The 23,145-nt window shown below is 39.8% G+C and overlaps 2 protein-coding genes across 3 annotated transcripts in view; one reads left to right on the top strand and one right to left on the bottom strand.

The window, feature by feature from the left end:
• Ints7 (integrator complex subunit 7) overlaps window positions 1-5,874 on the bottom strand; it is an 85,825-nt gene extending 79,951 nt beyond the window's left edge. The window contains exon 1 of the mRNA XM_087194253.1: window positions 5,602-5,874. Within this exon, the coding sequence (XP_087050379.1) occupies window positions 5,602-5,695 (94 nt within the window). The 5' untranslated portion in view covers window positions 5,696-5,874. The remainder of the gene's footprint in view (window positions 1-5,601) is intronic.
• A 135-nt stretch (window positions 5,875-6,009) lies between these two features.
• The window catches only part of Dtl (denticleless E3 ubiquitin protein ligase adapter), a 50,359-nt gene continuing 33,223 nt past the window's right edge, over window positions 6,010-23,145 (top strand). For both annotated transcript variants that reach the window (XM_021265555.2, XM_013075338.3), the window contains exons 1-5: window positions 6,010-6,207; window positions 12,078-12,203; window positions 12,824-12,922; window positions 13,675-13,736; window positions 13,824-13,944. In XM_021265555.2, the coding sequence (XP_021121214.1) occupies window positions 6,156-6,207; window positions 12,078-12,203; window positions 12,824-12,922; window positions 13,675-13,736; window positions 13,824-13,944 (460 nt within the window). In that variant the 5' untranslated portion in view covers window positions 6,010-6,155. The remainder of the gene's footprint in view (window positions 6,208-12,077; window positions 12,204-12,823; window positions 12,923-13,674; window positions 13,737-13,823; window positions 13,945-23,145) is intronic.

The following is a 23,145-nucleotide window of genomic DNA, read 5'->3' as shown; positions in this document are numbered from 1 at the left end:
AGCCCTCAGGAGCCAATCAAGTTCGTAAATCAAGGGTCTACTGTAGTTCTTTGAAAAACACTCTGGCCCTTTCTTAATAAAAGTAAACATACATGAAAACATATCCACACAAGGATCTGTATGCACATGCTCACAAACATCCCAAACTGGAAACAACCCAAAGTTCATCAGTTGGCGAATGAATACACAAGTCTGATCTATCCATGCAATCTGAACTACTACTGAGCAATAAAAAAGCAGCCAGTTACTGATTCATGTAACAACATGGGTAGATTGTTAGGCAGCTCTGGAATGATTCCAAACACATACAGTTTGCTGTGTGAGAGACATATGTTTTGCTGTGATAAAAACATGTAGTGTCGTCCCCCTCCTTGTCACTCTCAGGGTGTGATTTAAGGTGACTTATGTGGTTAAAGTAAGACCATCAAAGATCATATTGTGATTTCATGAACTAAACAGTTTACTACCACATAGAGGTTGGCTGTTTGTTTTTGGTGGCACTGGTGAGTGAGCCCTGGGCTGTCCCATTGGGCTACATTCCCAGCACTTTTAATTTTGAGACAGGGTCTAAGTCACTAAATTGCCCAGGCTGGGTGGGGTCTAACTTTCGATTCTCCTGTCTCAGCTTCCCAGAGTGCTGGGATGGCAGGGATCGGCTACCATGTCTAGCACAAAGAGATTTTATTCCTTGTTCACATTATTTAAAAAGGGAATAAATAACTAGAACAAATCTCACAGGGAACACATTGACAAGAGACGGCTGGGTGATCATTTTATTTGGTGAGCAAGTTCTGATTTGGTGATTCATGAAATCATACAGTACTTTGAACATCTCTTTATTCTAACCATGCAAAGCAACCTCAAAATCATTATGTTGAGTGAAAGCCAGACCCAAAAATCTACATATTTATGACCAACACAGTGCTCTGTAGTAGGTTATGTGACCAAAACACACACAATCCTGAGACGTGGACCAACTGGGAGTTTAGGTGGTGGTAGGCAGTGCAGGGCTACTCTGCCAGCCTTCGAGCTGCTCTCCGAATCCTCTCTAGACAGCACTGGCACCGCTGAGGGCCTTCCTCGATCTGCACAGTGTTGACCAAACTGTCTCTGCCAAAATCTCTGAGAAAGCCAGACATCAGGGCTGGTGATGTCACTTAGTGGGAGAGAACTTGGCCAGCACATCCCGAGTCCTGGGTTCGATCCCCAGCATCAAAAGGAAAATTAAAAAATAAAAAGTACACCCCAAGCTTCATTGGCAACTCTTCTGCTTCTTTTCCAACAGAACAACTGGACCCTAAGCCAATCAGAACAGTTGCTACTGAGTGAAACCACCTCTTCTGTTGAGTGTGTTCTCCAGAGATCTGGGCTCTGTTTCTCCTGCCTTAAACACTGTAAACGGGGCAGGGGACCTCTCTGTAGGACAATAAACCCTGCGTTTTATGAAATCTTTGATCATCTTCTTTTAAGCACATAAAACAATCTCAAAATCCTCATGCTGAGAGAAAGAAGTCAGGCCCCAAAGACTATATAATTAGTGTATAATTCTATCCTACATGACATTCTGAGAAAGGCAACACTGTAGGAACAAAAACAGATTCGGGGCTAAGAGAGGGGACTGACTACAAAGAGGCACAGGGAAAGTTTCTGGGGTGAAGGAAAATGTTCTATGCCTTTATTGTGGTCATGGTTTCATGACTGCATACAAACTGCCAAATTTTACCATATAGAATTATATCACAATAAACTTGATTTTTTAAAATGCAAAAAACAAAAGCAAACAAACAACAGTTATGTTAATGTCCTTTAAAAAATTTACTGAGAATTAATATCTTGATGTGGATTTAACAGCAATGACTTTAAATATTTCTCTTTTTTAGTATTTTACTATTCACAAAATGCTAATTATGTCTGCACAAGGAACAAGTGCCCCAGAATACGCCTGTTCAGTAACCTTTGCTTACTGTTAAAAAATGACAAAGGAAATCTTTTTCCTATTATCATAATGTTTCCATATGAAAGGCAACCATGAAGAAAATCTGAGTAGGCAATTTCTACAGTTTGCTAATAGGTAATATAATGCTCTCATGTTAGTTTTCTGGTACCTGAAAGATATTTCCTCATGGGAAGAACATTAGTGCTATCAGCACTGCTACTACTCTGAGGAGACGAGAGGGATGGAAGGGGAAGTAAAAAGGATCAAGATGTGTTATGTATATATAACTATTCCCCATGATGGATACATTTATCATGTAGTGCAAACATATACTAATAAAAAAGGAGGGGGAAAGGGACCACCGCCAACAAATGGCAGGTAAGATTCAATCCTGGCAAATTGGGCTCCAACGCCTATGGTCCTAAGCCATTACGCTAAAATGCATCTCTAGCAAGCAATTAGAAGGATACAGCTTAAAACCGAAGAATGGGACATTTGAATCAATGATTCCAGAGTGGTAGAATTCTGAAGGATGACAAACTTCATGGAAGGAAAAAAGAAAAACAAATTATAATAAAGTTGGGGTTTTGATCACATTTTCAAAATAGCACAAATTTCCCGGGAGCATGTATCAGCAGTTCTTAGCTGCAAGCAATAGAAACTGGATGATTAGGTAGAAAATGGGTTTATTCGAAGACTAATAAACGTTTTTAAGGCTAGACTTCTAAGAACACCTAGTACCACACTGACAAACTCATTAGATGAGGACAGCTGGTGTTGCTAGGAAACACCTGAGGCTTCAGAGAGCTCTGCAGCCCTCTAGGAATATTATGTTACTGCTGCTGCTGTACATTAGAAGTGCTGTAGGCCCTGCTGCTGCCCAGGCAGGAATGCATGAGAACACGCTTCAACTCTTCCTTCTTACACCTCTCACTCCCAAATCAGAGCACAGAGAAGATGCATCTGAATGGCACAGCCTTGGTCAAATACTGCACTCTTCCAAGAAAAAACAGCAAGTGAGTTTTTGTTTCCACGTTGGTGAGACAGGGCTTGTGATACAGGACACTCCCCAAGCACAAGAAGAACGTTCAAAAGATGCTAGGTAACCAATACTGTGAGTACATCCACTACAAAGACCACCACTAATAAACCGTTACCATTAAAGAACATTTTGGCAACATCAGGATGATTCAAAATGGAACCCTAACACACACATCTTAGAATCTATTATGAAAAAGGTGTCTGTTTTAGGAATGGGGTAGAAATACAAACACAGGTACATACCACACATTATAAGGTAAACTAACAATCCACAGCTTAAAATGATACTGGCAAAACCTTGATTAATATTTTAAAAAGTAGAAAAAGAAACAATTGGAATGATGGTCAACTCAACTAATGATGCATCAATAATTAATAAGCATCCTTTCTCAAAATTTCAGAAATTGATTATAAATGCACATGGTGAGATGTATGTAACATAGGGCAGTATGCACAGAACACTGATCTAGAATCCTAAATGAACTAATTTTAGCTTATAAATAAATGTGTAGGAATGTTTAATAGCTCACTTTTTAAATAGCAGATATAATCATACATAAAAGTGAGTCTGGGGCCAGGGATTTAGTTCAGTTGTTCCACTGCTTGCCTCGTAAGCGCAACATCCTGAGTTTGATCCCTGGTACCAAAAAAAAAAAAAGTGAGTCTGAGTTTCAGTGAACAGCCTGGAGTTCAAATTAGCCCGTTAAGGGATCACCAACTAGGCCTGAGAATTCATACTTCTGGTGCTGGCTTTTAAATGGCTCTGTGTTACTAAGAGTCTGACTCAAATCTTTATGCGCTATTACTTATTGACACTGTCACATCTTTTAGTCTTGCAGCAGAGATTCTCAAAGAATTTGACTCAACATGGATCACATGTCCACTCCAGAACCGATCTGCTACAGCACAGAATTAGTCACCTGGTACAAACCTGGCTGCTGAGGTCAATTTCTTTAGGATGAATTATGGGACTAAGTCCAAAAAAGTTCATCATGACCACCAACTATACCTGTGCCAATATGGACAACATAATAGCAATCTGTGGTCTCTTTTCACAGTGAGAATTCAGATGTTTTGGAACATGGGTGAAGTGATGGTATCCGAAGGGGAAATCAGAATGCACAGAAATTTGTCCTGATTTACATCACTTCTGTATTTCATAATTAAATTTTTCACTAAGCACACCAGCAAGCTTTTCAAGTTGCACTAAGTTCGCCAGCACCTCTACTAGCAACTCCACCCTCTACATTTCCTCACTTCCCAGGGCACCAGCGGCTAAGAAAAGGAGTAAGAGTCACTCTCTTCCCCACTGCTTTCACTTCATTCTTTCCAGGCTGAGTAATGTTACCTAAGAGAGCAATGTTACCTCTTCCCCCAGGGTGAAAGAGATCTTGTTTAATAAGTTTTCCCAAATCATTAGCACAATTTCCCATCAGCTGAGGTAAAAATGCTTAGACTAAAGTTACATTAGTGAAAGTTAAAGTAATTTTTGTGAGACACATTCTTCATGCCTATTGTGTATAGTACCAATCATCTGTGTGTCCAATAAATGTAAACAGTATTTGACTATGACATGTAAGTCTGCTTGCACGTGCTCAATCCTCACAGCTCTGTAAGCATAGCTATGCATCATGTACTGTAAACATGTACCAATAAAAATAAAAATTGTAGAAGGGGGGGGTCTCCAGAAAGTCAGTAGGCAAATCCAAGTCAGAGAGTCAAGAAGTGGCTTAACGTGGACTTAAAGACTATTCCTTATGACCGCTAGTCCAGTTCTCCATACATTATATTAAGAATTAAGTGTGTAAGCCGAGTGTGGGGGCACATTGCCTGTAATCCCAGCACTTGGGAGACTGAGGCAGGAGGATTGCCATGAGTTCAAGGTCAGTCTGGGCTACAAAGCAAGACCTTGTCTCAAAAAATAGTAATAATAATTAGGTGTGTATACATCAGCTGATAAAAATTTTCTCCATATAATAAAATTCTCCAAGTACACGAAACAAAGCTTTCATACGGATACTGATATTCATATCTAAAAAGGCAGACCTCTTCAGCATTTAATACATGCATCTTTTGCATACCACACCTTTTTTCTTTTTTTTTTTTTTGGTACCGGAGATCGAACTCGGGACCTTACGCTTGCGAGGCAGGCGCCGAAACCACTGAGCTAAATCCCCGGCCTGCATACCACATCTTTAATGTGTACAATATTCTCTCCGGCTCTGTGGTGCTATACCAGTTTGTAGACAATACATGGAAGCTGGATGAAATTAAGTGGCTTGTCCATGATCTCAAAATTCCCAGAACTGGAATTCAACTCAGTCTAACCCCAAAACTCCCTCTACTCCATCAGTGTTTTTTGCAGTCACTTTCACTGGTCGGAAAATCGGGGGGCTGTGTCCTCAAGTGGTCAAAACGGATCCCGTACTAGACCTCAAGGCTCGCTCAGCTGCTATGGGTCAATCAGGCAACCCTTCAATTTTCCCGCAATCCCAACAGCGCAGCCCCGGCCCCAGAAAAACTAGGCGCATGCGCGTTCCCAGCCTCTCCCGAGCCCACCACCACCTGGTGGCGCCACTTCCCCCCACACCCGTTTCGCCCGCTCAGCACGCTCTTTCGAATACCTTTGTCCAATTCCATAAGAGCGGAATTAGCGTCCAGTTCCTGTTCGCCATAGCCAGCATCTGCCAGGAAGGACTTAGTTGAGTTTGACGCCATGGCCCGAATAGTTACACGACTAGCCTAGTCAGAAAGATTGCAAACTCTGCCTTAGGACCGCCATCTTCTCCCACCGCCTTCTCGCGGATTTTTTTCCTCCGTTCTCCAGCAAGCCGTGTTACGCATGCGTCCTGGTCACCCCACGGTTCGCCGGCGCCTCAGTGGGCCCCCCGCGCAGGCGCTCAGGGAGCTCGCGAACTCCAGGTTCCCGCGGCTGGGAGAAAAGGAGGCGGGGATTTCGAGGGGGAAGTGACTCTGAGGCGCCCGGACGCAGCGGCGGGAGCCAATCAGAAAGCGTGACGTCAGTTTGGCGCGGAGTTTGGCGGCCGGGGCTTACAGTGGCGGGAGTTGGAGGCTATAACGGGTCGTGTTGTCAGGAGGGCGAGTTTAACGATTTCTGCTGAATTTAGGGGGCATTTTCACGGCTTTTTCCTCAGCTGAGCCTTTTCGCCTGGCCCAGATGCTCTTCAATTCGGTGCTCCGCCAGCCCCAGCTGGGCGTCCTAAGAAATGGTGAGTAACGGGCTTAACTGCTGCTCGCGGCCGGCGGGATTCGCCTCCCCCCGAAACGCTCCACTTCGAATCCGGGCCGATTCCAACTCTGCTCCCGAGGTCCGACTTCTCCCTTGGCCAGAGTGAATTAATGTGGGCGAGGACGAGCGAAGGAAGTCGTACTTTGGTTCCCTCCCGACTCTTTAAGTCGTAATCAGGCTTTTGAAAAGATACTGTAGGCCGGAGGAGGGAGGGGCGTTGAGTTAACTTGGCCTCCCGGGCCCCTGGCTGCTGACGTCAATGTCGGGCGTTCGCCAGAAAACGGTCGTGTTGGGGGCGGGGGCGTCTCGGCAGCGATCCGGGGCCTCGGCTCGGGTGCGTGCGTTTGTTGCACAACTTTCGTGACCCCCACTCTTTGCTGCGAGCGTGACCCGCTGTTAAGGAACTCAATCAAGCGGAGACGACAGTGCATCTGTTTTTAGCAGGGTCGAAAATCTCACCCCCTCTCATTACTATCCGGCCATAAAAATTCTGAATTATAAAGTGAAAGATACCCATAACCACAACCTCTAGGGAGGACCACTGTTACTAGATAGAGGGCTATTATTCTAGGTGCTTTTTGGTGCCACAGGTAATAGCCACAAGCGGGATCAAAACTCTTTTTCAGTTCATGGTGTAAATTGGGCATGTTCTTATATTAGTATGTAGAAATCCAACTTATTGTCTGCAGTTCTTTAGGCTTCTTACATTAAAACATTGGCAATAAGAGGTTTGAGGTTAGGTCGGGTGTCATCAACCTGAATCTTAATGATAAAGACTTTACTGTGCAGGTTAATCTTGCGCAGGATGAAGTCGCACTCATTGAAAGGTTGTTTGTACCCAGAGGGGTTTTTTTCCCCCTCCCTTGAAGCCACGTGGAAAACGAAAAGAGAAGAATCGGAGAAAAGAACATTTATACTTAAGGAATAGGTGCAAGAAAAGGATTTTAAGAAACAGACTGATTAGTCTCTCGATTCCCTGTTCCCAATCTAAAACTTTATGTCATCCTTGCCTATTTCCTTGTGGCATAATCTTTGTAATTACACTCAATGCCACCCGACCCGTCCCTGACCTTGGGTAACTTCTCCATTCTCTGTTTTGAGTGGCAGTGCAGCTGGATGGTTGAGAACTCTGGAGTCAAACTGCCTGAGTTTTCATTTCAGCCCTACTCCTTACCATTTGTGTGACCTAGGCAAAGCTATTCAGTTTCTATTTCGTGACAGACTTCTAATTCTCTAATCCATCTGTTTTCTTTTTCTCCGTCCTTTCTTCTGTTCACAAATGCTAATTGTTGTGTAGTAGGGGCACTGAAATTCATTGTCATATGTCACTCTCTGAAATCTGTACCACTGTGGCCTTCCCCCTTTACCTTGGTTGGTGTGCTACCTTTGGCTCCTTTTGTCTATTCCCAGGGATGATTACAGCCATAAGTAGGAATTCTTCCTCTACTACCTGCAACCTTCCATCCCCTTCCTTGTATTTTAGATTCATTTCTATAAAAGCTGTGTGGGTTGATCTTCACCTAATTGGTCAGTCTCACAAACATCTCAAATTCAAATGCCTAAAACTGAACTCACATTTCCCCCAAAGCTGCTATATGCTATATTTAGGAAATGGCCCTATTAGTTTTTGTTTTTGTTTTGCATTTCTGACCCTTTATTCCTTCCATGCTATACAACCAACCAACCTCAGGTGCAACTTGAGTTATGATGGTGACCCTATCATTTTAAACTAGTATTCCTAGTCAGGAACCTGAGAGACACTCAAAAACTCCATCTTCAACACTATTATCCATTCAAAAAGTTCCCTTAAAATCTCTTGACGCCGCTGTCTTCTCTTCATTCCCGCTGATTCTGCCTCTTTGCCATACATTGGGTCTTTACCATTTCAGTCTTTACCATTTCATTTCTCTGTCCTTGACCCCAAAACTGTACCTTCTTCTTTGGCAGGTTTAACAAGTCCCCTAAATAGCTTCTTAGTTTCCTTTGCTCCAATTTATTCTCCATGTTCCTGCCAATGACCTTTTAATATGGACGTTGGATTAGTTACTTTCCTGTGTATTTTCTTAAATTGGTATCTAAAAATTTTTATTATAAATTTAAACATACAAAAAATATAATTTCTGGCTATGCTGGAATACTGACATCTTAAAAATGCTCTATCTTAAATGTATCTCATAGAATATAAATACTATAGTGACTTGATAATCATGTCATCTGTTTTTGAAAATGTGAACAAACTTTAATGCTTGGTGTTCTACATTTTTTTTCCTCTTGAACTTATTTCCATTTCATTTTGCTCACAGAATATATCCTAATGTAAGTTAATTTTATGCTTTAAAAGCTCTTTTACTGATCACCCTATCATACCACTCCACATTGGAAAAGTATATTTAAATTGTTATTTTCTGTGATTATAGACTCCAAGGGCTAGAAGTTTCCCTTGGGCTAATTTATCATCATAGTTATTGGTAGGATGCAATTGATATAAACAGTATAAGTTAATTTTGATAATTATTAGGCAAAATAAAATTTTATTGAAAATATTTCATTTATAGACATGGATTTGGGTGTTCACGATACCTTTATTAAAGGGACTATAAGTTCTTACAGGGAAGAGAGGCAGAAAACTCGTTTTTATTTAAAAATATTTGGTGAATACTAGAGTGATTGCAAGGTATAAGATGGGGCGTGGGAGTGCTTTTCTTATGTAAAGTGGAAGGAAATAATGAAGGTGCTGGGGGGGAGGAACTTCTCAGCTCTCTCAGCCCGATCAGTTTTAGAAAACCGTTATGTATGGAAGTTGAATATCTGGAAACTGGTCCTCTGAAAACTCTTAATACCCTGTATACTTTTTGAGAAATCTTTGTGTAACCCAGTGGCCTTGTTGTACACTAAGGAATGAAAAGGCTTTTCCAGATGAGTGTTGTGGGAAAAATATGGCATGTTTATGTTCAGGAAACAGGTTCATGTCCATAACACAGTAAAGACGGAGAAGTCACAAAAAATGGCTTATCAATGAAATGTGTGTCGTGGACCTTGGAGAAATGGGGGAGTAGGCAAGGACTACTCAGTAAGTCACCTTAGGCTGTTGGTCAGTTTGGGTATTAGTTGTAGGCAATGAGTCAAAGTGAGGAGTCAGTGTTTAATTGTAAGACAGTGAAGATTTCCAGACTACATTACCCTCAGTTCTACCAAATTGTTTAAGATTCCCTTTTGAATTTATGTCTAGCAGTCATTAGACATACCACACATGCACATTTGCATATCCTCAGAACAAGGCTTTTCTTTTTAAGTTTATTCTGTAATGGATATTTGTGAACTGTGCATAAATGATTATTGCATTCTTGTTTTTGTGGTCTTTAACAGATTGTTTATAATGATATCTACTTATAAAACTATGAGATAATGCTGCCAATAGTAATTACTAAATCTGTGATTTCTTTGCATTCTTTCTGTAGATTCTTTCAGATTATCTCTATAAATATCCACAACTGCATAGGTTCTTGTCAGACTAAAATGTCTTTACTAAGCAGTGCTTTGTATGGAAAGTGAGAATTTACGTACCCTAAAATGTGACTGTGTTAATTATTTAGACAGCTCTCAATAAATTGTAAACTCATTGTTTCCTCAGTTGACTAATGATCAGTTGATTCTCAGTAATTATTTGTTTAATGTTGTTTAATGAATACTTTTCTTCACAGGTTGAGCATCCTTAATCCAAAACCCAAAAACCCAAGCTGTTCTAAAATCTGAAAGTTTTAAAGTGCCCTTATGTGCTCAAAAAGTTTCAGGCTTCCAGGGCTGGGGATTTAGCTCAGTGGTGCCACCGCCTGCCTCAAAAGCGCAATGCCCCAAGTTCGATCCCTGGTACCACAAAAAAAAAAAAAAAAAAAAAAAAAAGTTTCAAGCCTCTGATTTTCAAATTAGGAATGCTCACAAGGTAAAATCTATGCAAATATTCCACAACCTGAAACTTCTTGGTCCAAAGCATTTTAGGTAAGAGTTACTTGACCTTAGTATATTTAAAATGTGCTGCCCTACTTATTAATATGATAAAAACACGTCTCCAAAGATGGCTTACTATTTAGGACAACCATGGTGCACATTAGATTTCTGATCCAGCATAATGAACTTTTCCTCCACCCTGAATTTCTTGCTCTCTGTTCTAAATACAACTGGAAAAAAATTTTGCCAGCTATTCCTGAGAGGACTAACATCTAGGATATATACAGAACTCAGAAAAATTAGACCCCCCCCCAAAAATAAAAGACCAAATAAAGTAAAAAAATGGACAACCAAAATAAATAGGTCACTTCTCAGAAGAAGAAATACAAATGGCCAATAAATACATGAAAAGGGTGTTTAACATCTCTGGCCGTTAGAGAAATACAAATTAAAACAATACTGATATTCCATCTTACTCCAGCAAGAATGACTATAAGCAAAAAAATCAAATAATAACAAATGCTGGTGCAGTAGTGGGGTGGGAGGACCCTTCTATGTTGCTGGTGGGAACGTTATGGAAATCAGTACGGAAATTCCTCAAAAAAATTAAAATAGAAATTTCCTTTGACCAAGCTATTCCCACTAGATATTTTTCTAAAAGAGGTTAAGTCATCATATTACAGTGATAGATGCATACCCATGTATATAACAGCACAATTTATATTAGCTAAATCTTGGAAATGGCCTATTTTGCCCATCAACAGATGAATAAAGAAAATGTATTTATATACAATGGAGTACTACTCTGCCATAAAAAAGATAAATTTGAGGTATTCATAGGTAAATAGATGCACCTTGGTACCTTGAGTGAAATAAATTGGGCACGCAAGCTTAAATATGGCATGGTTTTTCTTATATGGGAAAGCAAAAATAAAAATAAAGAGCAGAATAAAAGGTAGTAGGAAGTAGGGAGATCTTTTTCAAATGGAAAGGGGAACGAGATGGGAAGAGGGGAAAAAAGGGAAATGGAAAAAAATGAAGTGGAAAAATCGAGCTTTTACAAAGAGAAGGGGACCAAGAATGAGAAAGAGGTGGGGAGGGGAACAAAAATGAATCAAAATATGTTATATACATGTATCAGTGCACCACTATGAATGTGATCATTGTGTACTGTAAACATTTGCTTATAAAAAATACAATGAAAATTTATTCATCTTTCAAGATCTGTAAAGGCTTCCCTGATTATTTTTTAGGGGTAGATACATAATACTTTAATTTAAAATTGCTCAGGGATACCTTAAAGTGCTACTACTTGTTGCTGTTAACATTTTAGAGTCCTAGAATTTCAGCACCATATTAAAAAAGGGAAGTAAAATTGTCACTTATTTAGCGAATATGTTACTGGCTATAATAGGCATATTGACACATAATTTCATTGAAGACTTTGAGCATTATATTATATGTAATGGTTACTAGTAACTTGAGCATTTGTAATAATGTTGATTTAAAGACTCCAAAACCATAATGAAACTTTCATTGAAGGAGGCAGCAGTTTTAATGGTAATACTTTTGTAATTGTGTCTTGGCTCAAAGAGGGGCAAGATCTTTTGTAATGTACAAAGGCCACTTGTTTCTTCTACTCTTAATGTTTTAATGAGGGTCTCCATTAAAGATGGTAAGCCCAATGCTGAACCATACCTGAAGCTGGGAGTGTATTTTCATTTCTTCCCTGGGACTTCTTAAGAAAATAGCAGAAACTGAGTGTTCTAGAGGACCAGAGGTACTACAGTGGGTGGATCTTATGTTAATAAAAGCTCTTTTAAGCACAAAGATTTATCTCTGTGTTTGTTAAAAGTGCTGAAATGAGATGCTACATTGAAATTCTAAGCAATCATCTTGTTTTAGGGTGGTCCTCATATTATCCTCTACAGTCCCTCCTAACTGGTTATCAGTGCAGCTGTCACGATGAGCACACGTCCTATGGAGAAACAGGAGTCCCCGTTCCTCCTTTTGGATGCACCTTCTCTTCTGGTAAGAGAATTACTGCACTCCAGGCTAAGCCTATACAAAGATAATGTATTTCCTGCTTTAAGGCAAAGTATACTGGGGTATCTTCCTTTGAAAGAAAAACAAGTTAATGTTAAGATTTTTCTAATAACTGTTCTCTCCTGATTACCAAATAGGCTTTTTAAATTTCTGCACATAATAATTACATATTTCCTCTAGCATAGGACTATTATAGCACTAATTTTTGGAAACAATATATGGAAAAGGTCACACAGGTTCAGCTACCATGAAAACAATTTTGCCTAGTAGATACTACTTTTGATCTGCTTGAATATATATTTTTCTTTTGTTCATTGGGACAGAAATAGAAGTATGCGTTCCTACTTTTAATGATTTTAAGAGTAGAAAGGTGAAAGGTTGTGAGAAGAAAATTTGAAATTAAGATTCTGCCGGCTGTCTGTATCATTATATACTTTATCTGCTGCCACTGGCGGGTCCATTCTGAAGTACCACTGTTGACTTAGCCCTTCTACATAGGAGACTATCTGAAGATCATTTTGATAAAGGTTTTGAGTCACTTAATACCTTTATACTCACTTGACAATTTTTGTGCTACTTTTTATATTCTTTATTTCTTTCTTTAGCTCCCAGTATGGAGCATATATTAGCAGTTGCCAATGAAGAAGGCTTTGTTAGATTATATAATACGGAATCACAAAGCAGCAGAAAGAAGTGCTTCAAAGGTAAGTTTAGGTCTACGATTTTTGCTTTAACATTTTTAATTCATAAAGCCGAAAGTAAAAATTACTATTTGAATATATTCAGTAATAAGGGACCAGGATAAAATGGTGGACTGCCTACCTGACAATAACTGTTAACTATGACAAAGCCTTTTCTAAAAGTTGAGAAAAGCACATTTTAGAATTAAAAACGATTCTTTTATTTTTTTTGAAAAGTTATTTTAAAATGTTAAATCTTTTACACTTAAAGTGATTGGGGAAATACTGCTTTAAATAATAATAAATTATCTTTTATATGTAAAGCAAAGTTCTACTGACCTTAAGAAGCTGATAATTTGGAACCAGTAAGTCTAGTGTTGAAATAAATGAAATACAACAAAGCCTATAAATGATATAGAAGTACAAAAGCAAGCCAGGAAAGTAGGCTAGGAAAATTTTTTGTGAAAATGGAACATTTGAGTTGCACTATATTTAGACTAATGGCATTCGAAGAGAGCACTCCAAGTATAGGGGAAAACATTAACTTTCCTAGTGATAGAAGAGCAAAGGCTATGAGAAGGAAATAGGGAATGATCCAGTTTGGTTGGAATAAGATATATGGAGAGCAGTGGGAGAGATGATCTCTCAAGAAAGAGATGTGTGAGGCCACAGATGGGTGCTGATCACTGCAGCTTTCCAGACCTGTCAACTGTTACTGATACGTTGCCCACAGAACACAGTGTGAACAGTTCACATCTACCATCTTCTTTTTTCAGAGTGGATGGCCCACTGGAATGCTGTCTTTGACCTGGCCTGGGTCCCTGGTGAACTCAAACTTGTAAGTGGTTTTCATTTTATTGGGATCTGAGTAAGTACTACTGGTAAAAGGTTGCTTTATTAAATCGTGCTACCTTATTTTTGAAAGGTTACGGCAGCAGGTGATCAAACAGCCAAATTTTGGGACGTAAAAGCTGGTGAGCTGATTGGAACATGCAAAGGTCATCAATGCAGTCTCAAGTCGGTGGCGTTTTCTAAGTTTCAGAGAGGTAAGTTTGTGCTTATCCTTTTATCTCCTTAACCTCTTTTATGGTAAGAAAAGAATCTGTGTTTCTGTCCTTTCTGTGTCAGAGTTGCTACTTTACCTGTATAGATGATTGAGATTCTAATATGACTCAAAACAATAATGAAATTAAGTTGGTTTAATTTATGCTCATTTTGTCCTTGAAAGTCAAAAGTCTTACAGATAAAGTAAAAGGTTATAAACTGCCACAATACTTCTGTTTAACCCTGATTGTCCGTTAAAGTCAAAGCCTGGCACAGGGCTCTCATTAACTCTCCAATGAGCCATCCATTCTGCATAAAGATGGGAGATGTGAATTGTCCACACTGTGTTCTGTGGGGGCCGCATCAGTAACAGTTTAAGTGTTTGGAATGCCTTAGTGAAAAGCCCAGTGATCACCGCCCACTGTGGCCTCACACGTCTCTACTGGGAGGTCATCTCTGTCACTTGTAAAATTTATTTTTTTTTGGTATTAAATTCTTTTATTAGTACATTGTAGGTATACAACACAATTACATTTCTCGTTGGGAATTGTACCTTTACATAATGCATCTTGGTTCTTATTTTTTCCCCATTCCTAGCCCTCCCTTCACGCCCTCCACCCTTCCCTATTTACAAAGACTTTATTTCCATTTTTTCCATTTCTCATCATTTTTTCCTTTCCCTTCTTTCCTTTTCCCTGCCCTTCCCACTACCCCTACCCCTTTGGACCTTTTCTTCCTATTTTACATTATCGATTATTCATTCTAATCATTGGTACATTTTAGGTATACAACATAATGACATTCATCATTGGAAATTTGCACCTTTACATAGTCTCTCTTGGTTCTTATTTTTCACCCTTGCCCAGCCCTCCCTTCAACCCCTCCATTCCTCCCTATTTACAAAGATTTTGTTCCTATTTTTCCATTTTCTCATATTAATCCCATTCCCTTCTATCCTTTCCCCTAGCCCTCCCACTTCCTTCCCCTTTGCCCCTTTTCTTCCTATTTCACATGACCTGTTATACATTTAGTCCTTATTTACACTTTCATTTTCTCACACCAGAGAAACTATTCGGTATTTACATATGTGTGTCCTATTTATTTCACTTAAGAGTATTGCCTCAATGTGCATCCACTTAGCTATAAATGTCTCTAATTTCTCATTTTTTATGGCTGAGTAGTACTCCATTTTATAAAAAAAAACACATTTTCTTTATCCAGTCTCCAGTTGATGGGCATTTGGGCTGTTTCCAAGTTTTAGCTATTACAAACTGTGCTGCTATGAACATGGGCGCACATATATCACTGTGGTATGATTCTTTTAATTCTTTGGGGAAGATCCCCAGCAGTGGAATAGCAGGGTCAAATGGGACTTCCAGTCCTAGTTCTTTGAGGTATCTCCATACTGATTTCCACAGTGGTTGCACCAGTCTACACTCCCACCAGCAGTGGAGCAGGGTTCCTCTTTCCCCACAGCCCCACCAGCATTTGTTATTGGTTGATTTCATGATAGTGGCCATTCTTTCTGGAGTGAAGTGGAATCTCAGTGTTGTTTTCATTTGCATCTCTCGAATGACCGGTGATGTTGAACATTTTTTCATGTATTTATTTGCTATTTGTACTTCTTTGTGTGAGAAATGTCTGTTCATTTCAGATGCCCATTTTTGGATTGGGTCTTTAAATTTGGGAGGTCTGATCTTTTTAAGTTCTTTATAGATTCGAGATAGTAGACCTTTGTCTGAGGAAGAGCAGGTGAAGATTTTTTCCCACATTGTGGGTTGTCTCTTCACACTGCTGGTGGTTTCTCTTGCTGTGCAGAAGCTTTTTAATAAGAAGAGATCCCATTTGTTGATTGTTTGTGCCAGTTCATGGGCAACTGAGGTTTTGTTCATAAAATCTTTTCCTACACCAATGTCTTCAAGGGTTCTACCTAACCTCTGATCCAACTGGTTCAGAGTTTCTATTTTAATATTTAGATCTTTAATCCATTTTGATTTTAGTTGAGTGCATGGTGAGAGATATAGGTCTAGTTTTAATCTCTGGCAAGTTGAATCCCAATTTTTCCTGCACCATTTATTAAAGAGGCTATCTTTCCCCCAGTGAGTGTGTTTGGCTCCTTTGTCAAAGATGAGATGGCTGAGTGTGTCTGGCGTTGTTTCTGCATCTTCTGATCTGTTCCACTGGTCCTGAAGTCTGTTTCTTTGCCAGTAACATGCTGTTTTTATCACAGTAGCTTTGTAGTATAGTTGCAGGTTGGGGATTGTGATACCCCCTGCCATGTCTCTGTTACCTAGAATTGCTTTTGTTATTCTGGGTCTCTTCTTGTTCCAAATGAATTTTTGGATTGTTTTCTCGAGGTCTATGAAGTATGCTGCTGGGATCTCAATCGGAATTGCATTGAATCTATATAGCAGTTTTGGAAGTATGGCCATTTTCACTGTATTAATCCTTCCTACCCAGGAGCAGGGGATGTCTGTCCATTTTCTGATATCATCCTCAATCACTCCTTTCAGAGTGCCATAGTTTTCAGAGAAGAGGTCTTTGATTTCTTTCGTTAGGATGATTCCTAGGTATTTCAGTTTTTTGGATGCTATTGTGAAAGGAATTATTTGCCTTATTTCTCTCTCAGTGAGTCTGTCATTGGTGTAGAGGAAAGCTATTGATTTTTGTGTGTTGACCTTGTAACCAGCTACTTGACTGAATTTGGTTATTAAGTCTAGAAGACTTTTGGTGGAGTTCTTGGGGTCTTCTATATACAGTATCATGTCATCTGCAAATAATGACAATTTGACTTCTTCATTATCTATCTTTATTCCTTTTATTTCTTTCTCTTGTCTAATTGCCGTGGCTAATGTTTCCAGAACTATATTGAACAAGAGTGGTGATAGTGGACATCCTTGTCTTGTTCCTGATTTTAGTGTGAAGGATTTCAGTTTTTGACCATTTAGTATGATATTGGCTGTTGGTTTTTCATAGATGGCTTCTATCTGTTTGAGGTAGAGACCATCTATTCCAATTTTTTGTAGGGTTTTTATCATAAATGCATGTTGGATTTTGTCAAATGCTTTTTCTGCATCTATGGAGATAATCATATGGTTTTTGTCCTTGGCTCTATTGATATAGTGTATTACATTAATTGATTTGCATATATTGAACCATCCCTGCATCCCTGGGATGAATCCCACTTGATCAAGGTGTATGATCTTCTTGATGATCTTCTGCATTCTGTTTGCCAGTATCTTATTAAGGATTTTTGCATCTATGTTCATTAGTGAGATTGGCCTATAGTTCTCTTTTTCAGTTGGGTCTTTCTCTGCTTTGGGGATCAAGGTGATGCTTGCTTCCAGGAATGAATTTGGGAGTATTGCTTCCCTTTCAATTTCACTGAAGAGTTTCAACAGTAGTGGCAGCAGTTCCTCTCTAAATGTCTTGTAGAATTCACCAGTGAAACCACCAGGGCCCAGGCTTTTCTTAGTTGATAAGTTTTTAATTACATTTTCAATTTCATTGGTTGATATTGGGTTGTTCAGAATTTTTAGGTCTTCTTTGTTCGACTTTGGTAATTCATATGTATCTAGGAATCTGTCCATTTCTTCTGTGTTATCCATTTTATTGGCGTATAGGTTCTGGAAGTAGGTATTGATGATCCTCTGGATTTCTGCTGGGTCTGTTGTAGTTTCACCCTTTTCATTCCTAATTGCATGGATTTGGGCATTTTCTTTCCTTTTTCTGACAAGGTTGGCTAAAGGTTTGTCAATTTTGTTGATTCTTTCAAAGAACCAACTCTTGGCTTCATTGATTTTTTGTATTGTTCTCTTAGTCTCCATTGCATTGATTTCTCCTCTGATCTTTATAATTTCCTCCCTTGTATGAGCTCTGGGGTTGTCCTGCTCTTCTTTTTCTAGAAGCTTGAGGTTCAGCATCAGGTTGTTTAATTGGGCTTGTTCTGTTTTCCTAATATGCATATTCACTGCTATGAATTTCCCTCATAAAACTGCTTTCATTGTGTCCCATAGATTCCGATATGTTGTTTTGTCATTGTTATTTAATTGAAGGAACTGTCTGATTTCTTCTTTAATTTCCTCTGTGACCCATTGATTATCCAGAAGTGTGTTGTTCAATTTCCACATGTTTATGACATTTTTTGAGTTTCTTTTGCTATGGGTCTCCAATTTCATCACACTATGGTCTGATAATATACAGGGGATAACTTCAATTCCTTTGCACTTACTTAAACATGTTCTATGTGTGAGTATGTGGTCTATTTTTGAGAATGACCCATGTGCAGCTGAGAAGAATGTGTATTCTGATTTTGTGGGGTGGAAGACTCTGTAAACATCTGTTAAGTTCATTTGTTCAAGAGTTCAATTGAGTTCTAGTATTTCATTACTTATTTTTAGTCTAGTTGATCTATCTGTGACAGTGGGGTGTTGAGGTCCCCCACTACAGTTGTATTAGTGCATATATGACTTTTCATGTCCGTTAGTATTTGTTTTATATAGTTGGGTGCACTAGTGTTTGGTGCATAGATATTTATGATTGTCATCTCTTCCTCTTGGATTCTTCCCTTTACAAGGATGTAATGTCCTTCTTCGTCTCCCTTAATCAATGTTGGTTTGAAATCTACTTGATCTGCCAAGAGGATAGCTACTCCTGCTTTTTTTCGGGTTCCTGTCACATGCAGTATTGTTTTCCACCCTTTAACTTTCAGTCTATGAGTTTCCTTTTGAATGAAGTGTGTTTCTTGTATGCAGCATATTGTTGGATTTTGCTTCTTGCCCCATTCTGCCAGTCTATTTCTTTTGATTGTTGAATTGAGACCATTAACATTGATGGTTATAACTGAAACATATTGACTTGTCATTGCCATGACTTTTTCTTTTTGTTGGGTTCTCCCTCTTTACATTTAATTTCTTGTCATGCCAGATGGGTTCATTCTGCTTTGCTTCCTAGGGTTGTGATCCTCAATGTTTGTTCCTAGGATATTGTGTAAAATTCTTTGGAGTGCTGGTTTGGTATTCACAAAGTTCCTAAGGTGCTCTTTGTCATGAAAGTATCTTATTTCTGCATCAATTTTGAAAGCTAGTTTTGCAGGGTACATCAATCTGGGTTGGAGGCTGTTTTCTTTTAGGGCTTGGAATATGTCACTCCAAGATCTTCTTGCCTTGATGGTTTGTGTTAAGAAGTCTGCTGTGATTCTGATGGGCTTTCTTTTGTATGTGATTTGTTTCTTTTCTTTGACTGCTTGGAGAACTTTGTTCTTCTGTTGTGTTTCTGAAATCTTAATTATATGCCTATGTGTAGATTTTTTTTGATCAAGGCTCTTTGGAGTCCTATATGCCTCACTTATCTGTATGTCAAGCTCTTTTCCCCTGCTTGGGAAGTTTTCTGCCATTATTTCTGTGAAGAGTTTTTTATGTCATCTCCACTCTCTCCTGTTTCTTCATTGAGCCCAATCAGTCTTATGTTATTCTTTTTTGCATCATCTAGCAGCTGCTGGATTGATTTCTCATGTTCCCTTATAATTTTGAAGCAATTTTTCTTTTCCTGGTCACTAATTGCAATCTTATCTTCTGTATCTGAAATTCTGTCCTCACATTGGCTCATTCTGCTGAGTAGACTTTCAATGGAGTTTTTCATGTCCTGGAAATCTATTTGCATCTGTTTCATGGATTCCATTTGTTTCTTATGTTGGGATTCCATCATGTTCCTGAGCTCCTCTCTAGATTTATTAATCATGTCTTGCACTAGGGGCACAATTTCTCCTGTTCTCTGAGAAATTATTTCTGATTTCATTTTTTCCAGATCCCCTTTTGTTGCCAGTTCAGTGGGTCCAGGTGGTTGAGTATCAGAGTGTTCCATCTCATTTCCCTTCGGGGTTGCTGTAGGTGATCTGGAAGTCTGGTTTTGAGACTTATTTACATGTTTTCTCATTTCGACTGGGGCGGGGGGCTGTTAGCGCCTGCAGGGATTGCCTCCTCTGAGCTGGGTGAGGTGGGACAGGGGCCGTGAGCAGAGGTAGGGATGGTGACCCAAAAGCCCTTTCCTGTGGGCTGGGAGCAGCCGGAGGGATGGTGGCTGGGAAACCCCTTCCTCTGGACCAGGAGCAGTGGGATGGTGACTCAGAAGCCCCTTCCTCTGGGCCAGGAGCAGTGGGACAGAAGGTGGCCCAAAAGCCCTTTCCTGTGGGCTAGGAGCAGTGGGAGGGATGGTGACCGGGAAGCCCCTTCCTCTGGACCAGGAGCAGTGGGACGATGGCTCAGAAGCCCCTACCTCTGGGCCGGGAACAGTGGGCCTCAGTACCTTGGTCTGGTGTCCTGGTGTCCTCTGCATCTTTGTAGTGTGGAACCAGGTGGCTGCCTGTCTGCAGCGGGGTGATTCAGTGTCTTCCATGCAACTCAGAACCTTGGTAGGGCATGCACAGACCTGCCTGTCTGCAGCGGGCTGATTCGGTGTGTTCTGTGTGACTCAGGACCTCAGTAGGGCATGGGCAGACCTGCCTGTCTGCAGTGGGCTGATTCGGCGTGTCTTCCGTGGGACTGGGGACCTTGGTAAGGTGTGGGCAGACTTGCCTGTCTGCAGCGGGGTGATTAGGCATCTTCCACACAACTCAGGACCTTGGTAGGGCGTGCACAGACCTGCCTGTCTGCAGTGGGCTGATTTGACGTGTTCTGTGCGACTCAGGACCTCGGTAGTGCGTGGGCAGACCTGCCTGTCTGCAGCGGGGTGATTAGGCATCTTCTGCGAGACTCAGGACCTCGGTAGGGCATGCACAGACCTGTCTGTCTGCAGCGGGCTGATTTGGCGTGTGTTCCGTGCGACTCTCACTTGTGAAATTTAAATGGAGTATAAGACTAGGCTGAAACTCCTGATAAACGAGATGTGATTCTCCATCTAAAAATTCACCAGGTAGTTAGTTTAAATGTCCCGGTTTCCTAGTATGGTTCCAACTGTTATTCAAAATTGATTTTTCTATATTTATTTTACTGTTCCAGTGGGGAAAGAAGAATTAAAGAATGCTATAATACAGAGCAGTACCATAGCAGCTAAGGAAACAGTGTCCCAGTGAACTTTTCATTTATAGTTTTTGTTTTTTTCTTCTTTGTTTCTCACTATTTTTTTTTTACAAATCAGTAAACATTTATCTCAAGTATTCGAATTAATACTATTTTCAGAATTATAGAGACAAACATTACAGTCTTCTTCAACATTAGAAAATACCCTATTTTAAAAACAAATATTTTTACTCATTCACCTAAACACTCATGAATATTAAACTGAGTTGTTTAGCTGGTTTGGACTTTTAAAAACTATTGTGCATGCTGTTGATCTGGTACCCCAAAGAAGAAATACATGATGCCATGAGGTTTTTTTTGTTTTGTTTTTGGTACTGGGGAACGAACTCGGGACCTTGTGCTTGCAAGGCAGGTGCCAGAACTACTGAGTTAATCTCTGGCACCTGAGTTTTGATCTTTCTGCATAACTTTATTAATGCATCTATTGTATAAAGTTAAATTTACTGGACACCTGTGCCAGAATTCCCTTTGAGTCTATAAAAATAATTTAAGATTATGAATATTCATCTTAAGTGAAGGGTAATGGGAAAGGGAAACACCGATCTTTTGGTCCCTTTGCTTACTTTAAGAAATTATGCATGTGAATAAATCTGTGCCACTGTGTTCTGATAGAAGAAGCAATGAGTTAGACATTGGGGCAGGTCGCTTTTCCCATGGTCCATAGGCGCCCCGGTGTGAGTGAGTCTGGTTGGAAACTGCCCTCAACGCCCCATGGTTTGGTTGGTGAGACTACATTTTAGCCTCACTCGCTTCCTTAGTCATATGCCCTTGTGCAGGGCACACTTTTGTAGAAGCCTTAGGTTTTATTCTGATATCTGCCTCTAGACTCTTGAACAAAATCATTTTTATCTCCCTGGGCCTTTGCTTCCTAATTTAATAATGTTGATACTTAATTATTATCTAAATGTCAGAAGCCATGAGACTTTTCTTGCCTTTTCTTCTACTTGGCCTTTTTTTGTGGTGTTTTTTTTGGGGGGGGGGGTGTACTGGGGATCGAACTTGGGACTTTGCTCTTGCAAGGCAGGCTCCGGAACCACTGAGCTAAATCCCTGGCCCCTCTACTTGGCCGTTTATAGAATTTCATAAAAATTCTTTACTTTCTTGGAATCTGTGTGCCATTTCCTTCTAATACTCCTTATGTCTTTTGTTCATTCCTTCATGATTGCTTTTTGTGTCTGTGCACTATACTTCTTTAGCTTGAAGTGATAACATGACCCAGGATGTGATGTTTGGCTTTTTTTTCTACTCACCCTATACCTTTTACCTGGAAGTTTCATCTATTCCAAATTTTTTGTTTCTTTCCCATTCTAGTTATATTGGCATAGATCTGTGTTTCTGTACTTAGACTCTCTCCAAGCACTTCAAGTTCAACGTACCCAAAATCCAACTCATGATTTACCCTTGAACTTATGAATTTCCCCTGGCAAGGCCATCTCTGTCCTCCCCTCTGGCATCATTTCCTTTGGCATGAGGAACTTTCCTAAACATTTCTTTTAGTGGAAGTCTGGTGGTGATAAATTGTCTTTGTTTTCCTATATGTGAAAATGTCCTTATATCTTCATTCTTGAAGGATTTTTTTGGGGGTATAAAATTTTTGCTGAGTATGATGGTACCTGCCTGTAATCCCAGCTATTCAGGAGGCTAAAACAGGAAGGTTGCAAGTTTGAAGTCAGGTTGGGCAGCTTAGTGAGAACCTGTTTCAAAAGAATAAAATAAAAAATAGCTGAGGATGTCTCTCAGTAGTAGAGCACTTTCCTACGTGCATAAGGCCCTGCATTCAATCCCTGATACTGCCAACAACAATGAAAAAAATCTGAGTTGACAGCTTTTGTCCTTTCATAACTTGAAGATGTTCCATTGTCTTCCATGGTTTCATTTGAAATATTTCTCTGTGTACAATGTGTTCTTTTCCCTGGCTATATTCAGGAATTTTGGCTTTCAGCAGTTTGACTATGATGTATCTAGTCATGGTTCCTCCAAACTCTGTTTGGGGCTTGCTCAACATTTTGGATTTGTAAATTTATGTTTCACTGAATTGGGAAGTTTCTGCTATTCTTTTAATATTTTTGACTGCCTAATTCATTCATATTCTCTCTTGTTCTCTCCTCTCCTCTCGCTTCCTATCTC

The sequence above is a fragment of the Heterocephalus glaber genome, unplaced genomic scaffold, assembly GCF_053883595.1.
Source record: "Heterocephalus glaber isolate CG9 unplaced genomic scaffold, H.glaber_assembly_v1.0 deba00001600, whole genome shotgun sequence".
Classification (NCBI taxonomy): domain Eukaryota; kingdom Metazoa; phylum Chordata; class Mammalia; order Rodentia; family Bathyergidae; genus Heterocephalus; species Heterocephalus glaber.
Note: the sequence above shows the minus strand (reverse complement) of the source record. Positions and strands in the feature narration are given on the sequence as shown.